Here is a 13,335-nt window from a genome sequence, read left to right on the forward strand (position 1 = left end):
TATTATACTAGACCTGACATGTGATTACATTTTCACGCAATTTGGCTGCATATATCCTGAGAAATCTGTAGCCAAAACAACCACCTTTAGTCGTAAAAATGGTCTTGATACTCCTGGGAATTCAGTCAAACCTTGAATGGCGTGTACAGGTACAGCTGCCCATGCAGCTTCAACACGATACCACAGTTCATCAAGGGCAGTGACTGGCGCATTGTGACGAGCCAGTTGCTCGGCCACCATTGACCAGACGTTTTCAATTGGTGAGAGAATGTGCTGGCCAGGGCAGCAGTCGAACATTTTCTGTACCCAGAAAGGTCCGTACAGGACCTGCAACATGCGGTCGTGCATTATCCTGCTGAAATGTAGAGTTATTCAGGATTCGTATGAATGGTAGAGCCACGGATCGTAACATATCTGAAATTTAACGTTCACTGTTCCAAGTGCTGTCAATGTGGATAAGAGGTGACCGGCACCCCATACCATCACGCCGGGTGATACGCCAGAATGGCGATGACGAATACACGCTTCCAATGTGCGTTCACCGCCGTGTCGCCAAACACGGATGCGACCATCATGATGCAGTAAACGGAACCTGGATTCATCCGAAAAATGAAGTTTTGCCATTCGTGCTCCTAGGTTTGTCGTTGAGTACACCGTCGCAGGCGCTTCTGTCTCTGTTGCAGCGTCAACGGTAACCGCAGCCATGGTTTCCGAGCTGATTGTCCATGCTGCTGCAAACGTCGTCGACCTGTTCGTGCAGATGGTTGTTGTCTTGCAAACGTCCCCATCTGTTGACTCAGGGATCGAGACGTGGCCGCACGATCCGTTACAGCCATGCGGATAAGATGCCTGTCATTTCGACTGGTAGTGATACGAGGCCGTTGGGATCCAGCACGGCGTTCCGTATTACCCTCCTGAACCAACCGATTCCATATTCTGCTAAAAGTCATTGGATCTCGGCCGACGCGAGCAGCAATGTCGCTATACGATAAATCGCAATCGTGAAAGGCCACAATTCGACCTTTGTCAAAGTCGGAAACGTGATGGTACGCATTTCGCCTCCCTGCACGAGGCATCACAACAACGTTTCACCAGGCAACGCCGGTCAACTGCTGTTTGTGTATGAGAAATCGGTTGGAAACTTTCCTGATGTGAGCACGTTGTATGTGTCGCCACCGGCGCCAACCTTGTGTGAATGCTCTGAAAATCTAATCATTTGCATATCACGGCATCATCTTCCTGTCGGTTAAATTACGCGTCCATAGCACGTCATTTTCGTCGTGTAGCAATTTTAATGGCCAGCAGTGTAATATTCTAGGCTAGATATTTCACCATCGTGTTGCAGAGGAAATCGCTGTATGCGTCGCACATCTTGACAGGTACACAGATATCTACTATTTCTTTTTGTCTCTCTACAGTTCTTAGCTGTTTTGTTGACCGAGAATGCAACAAATTCCTTTTCTGCAAATTTTTGTATTAAACCACTACGTGAGCTGCTAATGACTGCTTATCTGCTTTCCAGCATAGTAATTCTTCTAACATTCTTGACGGATTTATTGTCTTTAGTTATCACCGTGGCCTTCATGACATCGTGCTAATCCATTTCTTTAATCTGACATCGTCGACGAGGTCAAGACTGTTTGTAGGTACGAGGTTTAAAAATTTTCCAACATGTGTAGTTTGTCGCTATGTTTGTCAGAAAGAAGTATTTAAGTGTTACATATAGGTAGTTGCCGCAGACAGTTTTAGCTTCTGTGCAAAAACATCCGTTCACCGTGATCAGCAAATGGGTCATCAAATTAAATTTTTGTAAATCATCATTAAAGAACTTGTCTTCCATGAGAAATACTTTTTATAAGAAATCAAAATTGCTTAGACGTTTCATGAGATGTAATTAACATCTACTGTTTGCAATTTTCATCATCCTCAAATAGAATTTTGTAATGTGCCTAATCTGACATTAGATACTTAGAGTATATTGTGACATGACACGCAGTTACTGCAAAATCAGGGGAAACGTTTTGCATCCGTCTTCTTTTCCTCTACTGTTCGCTGCTGGGTGGACTGAAGTAATGCGACCTTGTCACCCATACAGTCAGTCGCAGTCCTTTTTGGGCCCATTACACTGAGCGAAAAAGCTGTAGCGGAAGTCAGAGATCGGAATACATCCAGCGAATAATTGGGGAGTTAGCTACGTAGTTTGCCGTAGACACTCTCAGATGAAAAGGTTCGCACAGGAGCGGAATTCGTGGCTGGCTGCGTGAAAATAGTCAGAAGACTAAAAAAATCGATTTTCAGTCATTAAATGTCCATTACTTCAATGGACAAACTGTTTTGAAGTAATAAGAACTTAAGATGTCATAGTTTAAAAAGGCGTTGTGTTTGTGTACATCAAATGGTTCAAATTGCTCTGAGCACTATGGACTTAACTTCTGAGGTCAGCAGTTCCCTAGAACTTACAACTACTTAAAACCTAACTAACCTAAGGACATGACACACATCCATGCCCGAGGCAGGATTCGAACCTGCGACCGTAGCGGTCGCGCAGTTCCAGACTGTAGCGCCTAGAACCGCTCGGCCACCTCAGCGGACTGCGTACATCAACTTTAAAGAAAATTAACAATCAAGGCTTCGGAGAAAGTGAGAGCAAAGAAGTAGGAGGTAAGGTTTAGAAAACGAATAGAAGACACAAGATGTAGTACATTAGCTCAGTATACAACGTAACGAAGAGACCAGTATATGTGTTGTTACACTTAACTATTTAGTTTACGTGGATCTTTTGACAGTCGCTATGTTTCTCTAACAAAAATATTACACCTACATGCGCATCTGTACGGTTAAATATTTTGATCTGATTCTTAAAAGCTTTCCCATGAAAAAAATATATTTTTGTTATATAAACTCTTTTCCGACTAACTCATCAGTTGTAACAGTTTATCTCATAATTTCCAAGAGCTGTTGTTCTTACGCGACTGGACCGTGGTTGTTGCCATGGCTCTTAACAAAATTCGAATTGTATTTCAGGGTCTAATTCCGGGGTGCTAATACGAAATGCAAATGTTGTCACAGCCGTTTAAAGGCAACGTGTCGTGTTTACTGCCTGGTTACGTCTCTGCACCTCCACTCTCAATATAAACAATACGAGAAAGAAGTGGTATAAAAGCTTTCAGCTCGCAGTGCCGCCCTACGAACGACAGACGTTGAGGAGAGCGATAATGAAAAGCAAACAGGTTTATCTTCCGGCGCCGTGCCCTGCGTGGATTAGTTGCGCGGAGGTAGAATGTCCCCCGATCCACAAACACGCTAACGGCGCAAAGCTGTTAGAACCAACTCCGGCGAGCCCCTCAGATCAGTATAACCCACGTAATGCGATTTCCGGCAGTACGATAAACCATTGAACAACGACAACATTGTGAAAGTCAGGTACACCTCCTGTTACTTCAGTGTACGTAGAATTATGTTCCATTGACAGATACCTGTTTAACCAATAGACTGTCGACAGCGATAACTTTCCAGCTCATTTGCGCATAACAACATCTCAGAGCTACTCTTGTTTCAGGTGCTAGAAGAGTTGCTTCTCTCTAACATGAGACAGGGACACACAAGATATTAAACGCAAGAAGCACGAACGAACTGAGGTTAAAAACAGCCTCTCCTTCAGGACTGTAAACAACTGAAAAACAACGTGTTTTAAATTTGAGGTTGCTCCTTCCAACGAAGGGAAAGCAACAAGTGGAAAAGCCAGCAGCGTAAAGGCTTCAGAAGTGGGTCAAGAACGGAAGGAGACGAAGGCCACGGTGTCCTCAATAGGGATACGTCTTCGTAAGGGTTTAGATCTATATTCAACATAGGCGCCCACAAGGCGGGAAAGAAGGGATACACCCCCCCCCCCCCCCCCACACACACACACACTCCCCCGGTCCTTGTAAAAAGTTTTTCTTCATATATTGACTCAATAATGATCAATTTTCAGGGATATAATAACCTTTTATATGTCACCTATAGAAAGTAGTTCTTATGGCACCCAGTTTCTCGAAACTGACCAACTCGTTTATATAAAAAGTTACAATTTTAGACCCTTACCCTGCCCTGTAAAAGTTTCAGCAGACGCAAATGATACTCAGTAGTTTCTTTCATGTGTTTCGTGGTAGATTTATTAAAGAGAAAACAAAGGAAAAAACGGAAAACAAATAGCGGAACGCACCTTTCAAGAGGTAAAATCTGTAGAACTAGCTTGGTCTTTTATTCTGAATTTATTAACCGTTGTTTACTCGGGCGTTTGTGTTACTTGCTTGTTTGGTTGCTGAAATTACAGTGTTTTACTAGAATCTTTTACAGCTCCTGTGTGAAACTGATTTATAGTCAGAGTGGGGGCGATCTGCAGTGTATGATAACTGGAGAAAATTTTGCAAGAGGAGATAACTAAAAACACATTTTACAGGATGGCGAGTTTCGACAGAACTATGTTTTCATCATTGGTTCTTATACTTTAAAATTCACATATAAAAATTTAAAGTCCAAACATAAACACAACTATGTTGCCGATTACAACTGTTTCTGTTCACCACCAGCTGGCAACCAACAGTAGTGGTGAAAACACGATGACGATCATGTGTGTACGCCAGGTGGCACTTGGGGGTCGACTGGGTTATCGCCTTGCATATAGCACGCTATATATGTGGCGGTGTACGCACATAGTGATCGTTCTGTTTACACCACTTCTGTCGCTTGACAGTAGGTGGTGAAACAGCTGTAATCGGATCAATATAGCTATGTTTAGGTTTTGTGCATAATGCTTTTACTTTCTTATTTTGGGTTTATGTGAGCGCTCTAAGCTTGTGGTTATAGCTTGCCACCAGTGCCTACCAATTTTAATTGTATTTTACACCACTGAGGATGGTCACTAAGTGACCGAAAATCGTTTTTTCAGACAATAAAACAAAAAAATACAGCCAATGCTGATTTTCCTTCCTATTCTACTTTTATATTTGACATGCTGATCTGTTGTGATCGTCATGGTAATGGTGAGTGCATACACGATGTGCAGTGACTTGTATCACGATGGACAACATGTTGTAAAAAATTTTAAAGGCTACTATCCAATGATGACAGCATAGATCTGACGAAATCAGTCATGGAATATAATGGTTTTTTAACGATCTTGTTTTATGGAGTTCAGTTGTCATGGAATTCTTTTCTTATATTAATTCAGGGGTAATTTTTACTTTTGTGCCAAGTTTTCTCGTCCAAATGAAGCGTTTGTAGCAACAAGTGTCTGCCGCAGTTGTTAGATCGGTTAATGCCGCTTCAATGGCAGGTGGTCAATATTTACATGAGTTTGAACGTGGTGTTATAGTGCATTTCGCAAAGTGACACCAAATAATTATGTATCTCCTTGGAGATGCTGAAAATAACGTTTTTAAAGTCATCTGATTCTTACAGTTCACGAACCATCCTTGTAACGCGAGTTCACGCACACCTTTACGCCCATTAGGGTATCAGCCTGCGTGGAGACGAAACAAACAATGATTTGAAACGTAGAGAGCGTGTGTGTGGTACTTACCGCATCGCCGATGATGCTGCCAGGAAACACCGCCATCAAGGTCCAGAAAGCTATCAATTCCATCAGATGGGGCTTCATGACTTACGGTCTTACGTTGTCCATTTCGTGGTCGCCAGAAATTCCGCACGTGTTCCACAAAACGAATTTTCCGTACACTTACGACGATTCACAGCACCAAAATTCACTCTCACTTTCCGCCACAAATACGGCCCAAAAACAATATATGTATGTACTTTTTCCACACGAAAGCAAGCCACAAAAGAGTGCTTCAAACTGTCTTTGCACTTCACTTCAAACTAGATTATTTGGTTGATCCTAATTGCGTTGCGTTATACGAGGAGTGGAGGTGCGGCTGTTGAGATGGGAATGGATGGGAGAGGACAATGGGACGAGAAGGAGAATGATTTTCCTATTATTATTAGGAACAGACGCAGTGAACTGTGTCCGTTCTCCACGCCCCGTCACGGCCACAGAACTACGAATCGGAGAGCAGGCTCGTGGGAATCGGCAGCCGCCGCCCCTTTCAGACGCCAGCACGCCTGCAGAAACGTTGGCCGTCGACAGCAGACCACTTGAGCAAACAAGCGTCGCTGGCGACCAGTGACGTGCCGGCGCTCAAAAACACCGCCGCTTGCCACTGTCTCCCGCGCACAGTGTTGTCGAACGCGACGTAGGCGCACCTCTGTCGCTGAGCTTCGCGAGTGTCGCACCAGAGAGCGAATATAACGAATTTCGCTTCTCTGTTCACTTGCCTGAACGCAACCGTCTGCTTTCGGAACTACGAAGCGAGAGCCGCTATGAAGTTTTGGTTGCTATCGACGAAAACGGTGCTCGGCCGCGACCAGTTCCGGCATCCGAAGTGGTGGTGTACAGGAGGAAGGTTGCTCCGTCCACTAGCAAAGAAAATCGCGAAGGAATTTCACACAGGTCACCAAACCCTCCCTCACAACTTTCACAGGGGGAATCTCCGATCCGGTACTACATACTGCTGGAAGTCCGACGCCCGGACGACGGCAGAACGAGTGTGTGTTTCGCACTGTCTCAGACTCAAGACTGAAGCTACTGGCGACGTCAGAGGAACGTATCACCTGATAGGCTATCGCACAGATATGATCCGTAGACTGCAACTGTGCCACTTTATCGCATCTCAGATTCGCGTAATTACACAGTTAACCAAGCGCTACTTGGTAATACAAACTTCTGATACGCGCCTTCCCGCCGCGTGCGGTTGTGACTGGCGAAACAGTTTCGTTTACGTTTTCTACTCGATATTACGGCGCGTCAGTGACCATGTCGGCGCGTACATACGGGCGCAGCGAGCGGTGAGTTGGGCAGACTGGGGAGATCATGAGTGGTGTCGTGAGACCTGCAGGAGGTACGCCGCGGCGAGAGCGCTGTCGGACGACGACGGCTCCGTGGCAGCGCTCGTGTTGGGCGCCGGTGGGCGACTGGTGTTCCTAGCCGACGCTTCGGGGCGTCTCTCCCGTCTCTAGCGCGCATGCGCCGCCGGAAGCAACAGGTGACGCCGCGTCCGCCCACGCGGTCCTGTTCGAGGGACCTGCTAGACAACCTTCAAAGCCCTCATTTCCTCCTACAGTTGCACAGCGGGTTCGGTTAAACTTGAGGGTAACTTCCTGTTGCCGGCCGTAGTGGCCGAGCGGTTCTAGGCGCTACAGTCTGGATCCGCGCCAGCGGTACGGTCGCAGATTCGAATCCTGCCTCGGGCATGGATGTGTGTGATGTCCTTAGTTAGGTTTAAGTAATTCTAAGTTCTAGGGGACTGATGACCTCAGAAGTTACGTCCCATAGTGCACACAAGGGAACCTTCGCATCCCACCCCCCTCAGATTTAGTTATAAGTTGGCACAGTGGATAAGACTTGAAAAACTGAACACAGATCAATCGCGAAAACAGGAAGAAGTCGTGCGGAACTATGAAAAAAATAAGTAAAATATACAAACTGAGTAGTCTATGCTCAAGACAGGCAACATCAAGGATAGTAAGAGCTGAGAAGCGCCGTGGTCCCGTGATTAGCGTGACCAGGTGAGGAACGAGAGGTCCGTGGTTCAAGTCTTCCCTTGAGTAAAAAGTGTACTTTATTTACGCAAAATTATGATCTGTCCGTTCGTTCATTGACGACTCTGTTCACTGTAATAAGTTTAGTGTCTGTGTTTAGCAACCGCACCGCAAAACCGTGCGATTAGCAGACGAAACTACGTACCTCTCCAATGGGAACCGAAAACATTTGATCGCAAGGTCATAGGTCAAGCGATTCCTCCACAGGACAACACGTCTGATATATTCTATACGACACTGGTGACGGCACGTGCGTCACATGACAGAAATGTTGTCGACTCACCTAACTTGTACACTTGGCGAATGAGTAAAAAGATTCTTCTACCTCGCCCGATTTAGGTTTTTTTGTGGATGTGATAATCACTACAAAAAAGTGATGAAAACATAAGACTTTGTCAGATAAACTGCAACAAATGAATGCAACAGTTTCACAGTCGCACAGTTTTCCCTGTGCTCTGTCACAACATGTTTTTAACGTTTTCAAATTTTTCCGTGTGTAGACCGTCAAACACTGCATATGCCCAGGACGGACAAATAATAATTATCTGAAAATGAAGAAAGTAAACTTTTCACTCGAGGGAAGACTTGAACCCTCGTTCCTCACCTGCTCACGCTAACCACGGGACCACGGCGCTCCTCAGCTCACAATCTCCTTGATGTTGCCTATCTTGCGCATGGACTACTTACTTTGTATATTTTGCTTATTTTTTTTCATAGTTCCACACAACTTCTTCCTGTTTTCTCGATTGATTTGTGTTCAGTTTTTCAAGGCCTATCCCCTGTGCCAACTTATAACTAAAACTGAGGTGGGTGCGATGGGGAGAGCCATTTGGACCATTTTAACTCGCTGTTCCCTGTAGTCCACCGCCTGAAGCATTCTGCGCAGCCATCATAGGAGGAGACTAGAGCTCGGATGGGGACGGTCACTTGGTGAGAGACAACGGAGGAACGTTCATACTGTGTGCTCGGTGACACTTGTTAGCGAAAGTGAGAAAGGAGTGCATGGAATGAATAGTGTAATGCAGGAGCATTATGGATTGAGTGTAAACCAAAGAAAACCACACGTAAGATTATTGGCAGAAATCTAGCGACAAAAACAACAAAATTTGGCGCTTCAAAGTAGATGAAGCGGAGGAACTCTGAAAGCAAAATAACGCACTAAGTACGTAGTGAGCTGGACATACTACAGCAGGTCGGATACGAGTGAGGGCAACGCCTAAATAAGGCAACTGTGTAGCGCAGTTGTCAGATCGGTTACTGCTGCTATAGCGGCAGCTTATCAATATTTAAGTGGTTAGAACATGGTGTTGTTGTCGGCGCACGAGAGATGGGACATAGCATCTCCGAGGGAGCGGTGGAGTGGGGATTTTCCCGTACGACAATTTCACGAGTGTACTGTGAGTATCAGAAATCTGGTAACACATCAAATCTCCGACATCGCTGCGGCCGCAAAAGATCTTGCAAGAACGGGACCAACGATGACTGAAGAGAATCATCCAATGTTACAGAAGTGCAATTACTTAGAGCAAGTAATTATTTCAGTGCTCGGGCATCAACAAGTGTTAGCGTGCAAACCATTCAACGAAATATCATCTATATGGACTTTCGGAGCCAAAGGTCCACTTGTGCACCCTTGATCACTATACGCGACGAAGCTTTACGCCTCGCCTTGGACTGCCAACGTCGGCATTGAACAGTCGAGGCCTGAAATACGTTGCTTGGTCAGAGGAGTCTCGTTTCAAATTGTAACGAGCGGATGGACGTGTACGGAGAAAAACTCATGAATCCATGGACTCTGCATCTCACCAGGGGACTGTTCAAGCTGATGGAGGCTCTGTAATGGTAGGGGTGTATGCAGTTGGACCCTGTTACGTGTATATACGACTGTGATAGGTGACACGTACGTAAGCATCGTATGTGATAACCTGCATCCATTCATGTCCATTTTGCATTCCAGCTGTCTTTGCCATTTCCAGCAGGACAATGCGACATCCTACACGTCCAGAATGGCTACAGAGGGGCTCCAGGGACACTCTTTTTCAATTTGAACACTTTCGCTGCCCATGAAACTCCAGACACGAACATTATTGAACATATCTGGTATGCCCTACAACGTCCTGTTCAGAAGAGATCTCCACCCTCTCGCACTCTTATGGACAGTCCTGCAGGATTCATGGTGTTAATTCCCTCCTGCACTACTTCATACATTAGTCGAGTCCAGGCGACGTCGTGTTGCGGCACTTCTGCGTGCCCGAGGGGGACCTATATGATATTAGGCAGGTGTATCAGTAGTTATCATTACATTGTATTTATTTATACTTTCATGAAAAGCTTGAAAAGGAAAGGCAAAGGAAAATTTGGAATGAAAAAAATTCCCATAAATGATTCTACTTAGAGCGACCACGACGTCTCTGCAAATGGCCACTAAGTAGGATAATAGTTGCACCTTGGGGAACTTCGTATTCCGTTAGTTTCATTTTGCCCCTACAGCAGCCCTCGGAATCTGCACACGAACAATCTGTTGCCGGTGTAGTTAACATCGGCCCATTGGGAGAGAGAGGGAAATCACATCCTGAGAAGAGTGTATCAAAATACATTCCGTTGTAATTCATCAGCTACCCTCACTAATAATTGGTGAAATGATGCGTTACACGAAGTGTGCTGACAAATTCTGCGATGAGACATTCTCTTATGAATGAAAACCAAGGTAGTTCATCTACAGAAATTTTAATGCTACCATGTAATAGGAGAAAATGTAGCGTTTATGATGTGTGCAAGATGCAGAGACAATTTCTGCTTCCCCTGTTCCTGCAATGAATATTAACCCAGCAAGTGTAAACCATCAACTGTAAAGTAATAAAATTATCTAGTTTTGTATGTGAAATTTTCGTATGCGTCCTAAAAACCCTTTCTGGAAGTTTATTTCAAATCCGAAATTTTCGTTTGCTTTTCCTTTTCATGTCTTTTATGAAAATATCAAGAAGTACATTACGAGAGCTATTTATAAAGTAAGATCTGACGTTGAAAATCCGATGAATATTTGCACATATGTGTTGGGCTGTGTCTCTAGTATGTTTGTCTATCACGTCACTTCACTCTTTTCAATTTGGGCACACAGTGAGCGCGTAAAGGTGCCCAGAGCAATAGTTGTCTGGCCAAGTGTGCGTGTCCACTGAAAGGTTTCGCCTGATTTCATGCAACACCACATGACATAACTGTTATGCAGTTCCTTCCTCATAGCAGTTCTCAACCGCACACTACACGGGCAAAATGAAGACACCCCTCCAGCTTCTGCGATCGGAAATGTTTGATCAGCCAACACACAGCCTGTACTTAGCTCCCTCTGATGTTCATCTCTGGTCACATTTACCGCTGGATATGAAGACAACGTTTTGGCACAGACAACGTACTGAAGACCAGTGTACAGTAGTGGGAGAAAGCACAGGCGGCTGCCGTCTATGAAAAAAGTACTGGAAACTTCGTACAACGCTACGACAAACGCTGAAGACGGAGGGGTGACTACGTAGAGAAGTATCTGAAAGGTGTAGCAAACTGTTTCAAATAAAACATTTCTGATTTTCACCATGGTTTTCGTTTCGCGTCTGATGGAGCCTCACTTTCTGTATAGCCCTCGTACACTGGACATTATATCAGTTTATTTAGAGTATAGGTGTTGTTTACATAGTTCCGCGTAGTCAGCGCGTACACAACTTTCCCAATAGACCACGCCCCGCTAAGCACAACAGCGCAGGCGCAGCGCTTGTCCGTCTCTGCACTACGCGATGGCGCTGCATTAGAGATGGACCAAATTCTGCTTCCGCCGATCCGCGTATTGATATGTAACGCAGCCAATGAGATTGCTGCTAACGTAGAACCTTTCTGTCCTCGTGGATCATACTCGCGCAGTGATACCTGAACGCGCGAGGTATTATAACGAGTGTACAGACCTCCAATTAGTCAGCCTGCATTTGTCTGCACCAGTCCCTACCAGTCTGCATTAGTCTGAATTTGTCTGCACCAGTCCGTACCAGTCTGCATTAGTCTGCATTAATCTGCATTTGTCTGCATTTGTCTGTACCACTCTATAGTCAAGTTTCAGTCTCCACCTAACAAGATTACCATATTCTTGTGCATAGCCATGAAAATAAATGAATAGACACTTTGTCAAGTATCAGAGATTTGTGAGAATAAGATTAACGTACCAAGACAATTGTAAACAGCACCCAGTATCAAGTTACGTAATATCTATGATTTTTATTGTTTTAATAAACGTGTATGAAAATTAATCAAGTTCTGTTTAAAGTTGGTCACCGTCAATCTGCTACTCTAAGCGTGCAAGTGGCATTTCCATCGTCTGACCTAACGGCAGAAGATAAACACGCCACGATAAGACCACGAGACATATTGCTGACACTCGCCTACTTCATTACAGCGACAACTCAAATAATCTGATGGTGTGCGTACCGAAGGTCTTACAGTACGCACACCACAATAGGTAATTTAAAAACTGAAAATTAAAAACAAAAAGATTCCACGTAGCGACACGAACCAACGACCCTCGGTTTACCGTTCTGTGCTCTTTCCAGTGCACCAACCACTGCCTGGGAAATACGTTATATTAAATGGCTCATGTGTCCTGCGACCTGTGACAACCTTGCGATTTTTTTTTTTTTCTAAATACTAAGCCGTTTGGAGCTCCCGTTTCTGTCACTTTCATCTATGGGAAAGCCCTATATGCTCCATAAACTTGGTCGAATTCAGTGACGACAAATAGGCGCGGTTCCCCCGTTAAAGCATAGTATCGGCAGTTTAAAGACAATCTGCAGGCCTTCTCCGAGTGCTAGTTCAACAAAGCCTTCAACAGTTTCTTACACGAAGTCCAGAGAAGTCTGCTCTTCGTGCACTTGAACTTCAGATATTTTCCATGAGTCTGTACTGCTCTTTACGACTACGTCTGTGTATCAGACCAAAAGAGATTCAGTTGCTAGACGCCCTCCATAACGGTGAGAAACATCAATGCGTAGAGCGTGGCGATGGGCGGGAAGATAACCAATTTCCTTTCACACTGTAGAGATCCTCTTTCCCCCCACCAACTTTGGGTGAATTACAGTGTCTCATAGCAACAACAGTGTACTAAGACCAGACACGAACATAAATATATGGCTATGGAGCGTATGTTAGTCTTGCGTAGGTAGACAGCACATTCAATTTTTGTAAAACACAATTTTTTTGCACTTTACATGTGTTGTCGGTGTTTATTATTTATAGACAGGGAGGGTACACGCTGATGAGCCAAAACATTATGACAACCTGCTTAATAGCTTGTCTGGCCGTTTTTGGAGAGAAATACATAAATTATTCTGCATATCGGGGATTAGAATTTTGTTGCTACGTTTGTGGAGGCATGTGGCATTAGATCGATGCTCACAGGTCTTGTAATTCGCGTAAGTAACACGAATAAATTTGTCTACGCAGTGATGACGCGCTATTGCGACCTATATTGGTTCCATAGGATTTACATCATGCGAATATGCTAGCCGGGACATCAGAGTGAGTTCACTATAATGCGGCTCAAACCACTCTAGCACGGTTCCAGTCGACAATTTTCCCTGTGTCCCCAGTCGGGGAAGACATCAAACAGGTGGTTCGCAGCTGTCAGCTTGTCTACGATTACTACCACAGGTCCCATGCAAGCTC

The 13,335-nt window shown here is 44.7% G+C and overlaps 1 protein-coding gene across 1 annotated transcript in view; it reads right to left on the reverse strand.

The window, feature by feature from the left end:
- Nucleotides 1–6,224, reverse strand: part of LOC126355309 (uncharacterized) — an 852,583-nt gene extending 846,359 nt beyond the window's left edge. The window contains exon 1 of the mRNA XM_050005601.1: nt 5,564–6,224. Within this exon, the coding sequence (XP_049861558.1) occupies nt 5,564–5,641 (78 nt within the window). The 5' untranslated portion in view covers nt 5,642–6,224. The remainder of the gene's footprint in view (nt 1–5,563) is intronic.
- Between the last annotated feature and the right edge of the window lie 7,111 nt (nt 6,225–13,335).

Source organism: Schistocerca gregaria, chromosome 3, assembly GCF_023897955.1.
Source record: "Schistocerca gregaria isolate iqSchGreg1 chromosome 3, iqSchGreg1.2, whole genome shotgun sequence".
In the NCBI taxonomy this organism is placed as follows: domain Eukaryota; kingdom Metazoa; phylum Arthropoda; class Insecta; order Orthoptera; family Acrididae; genus Schistocerca; species Schistocerca gregaria.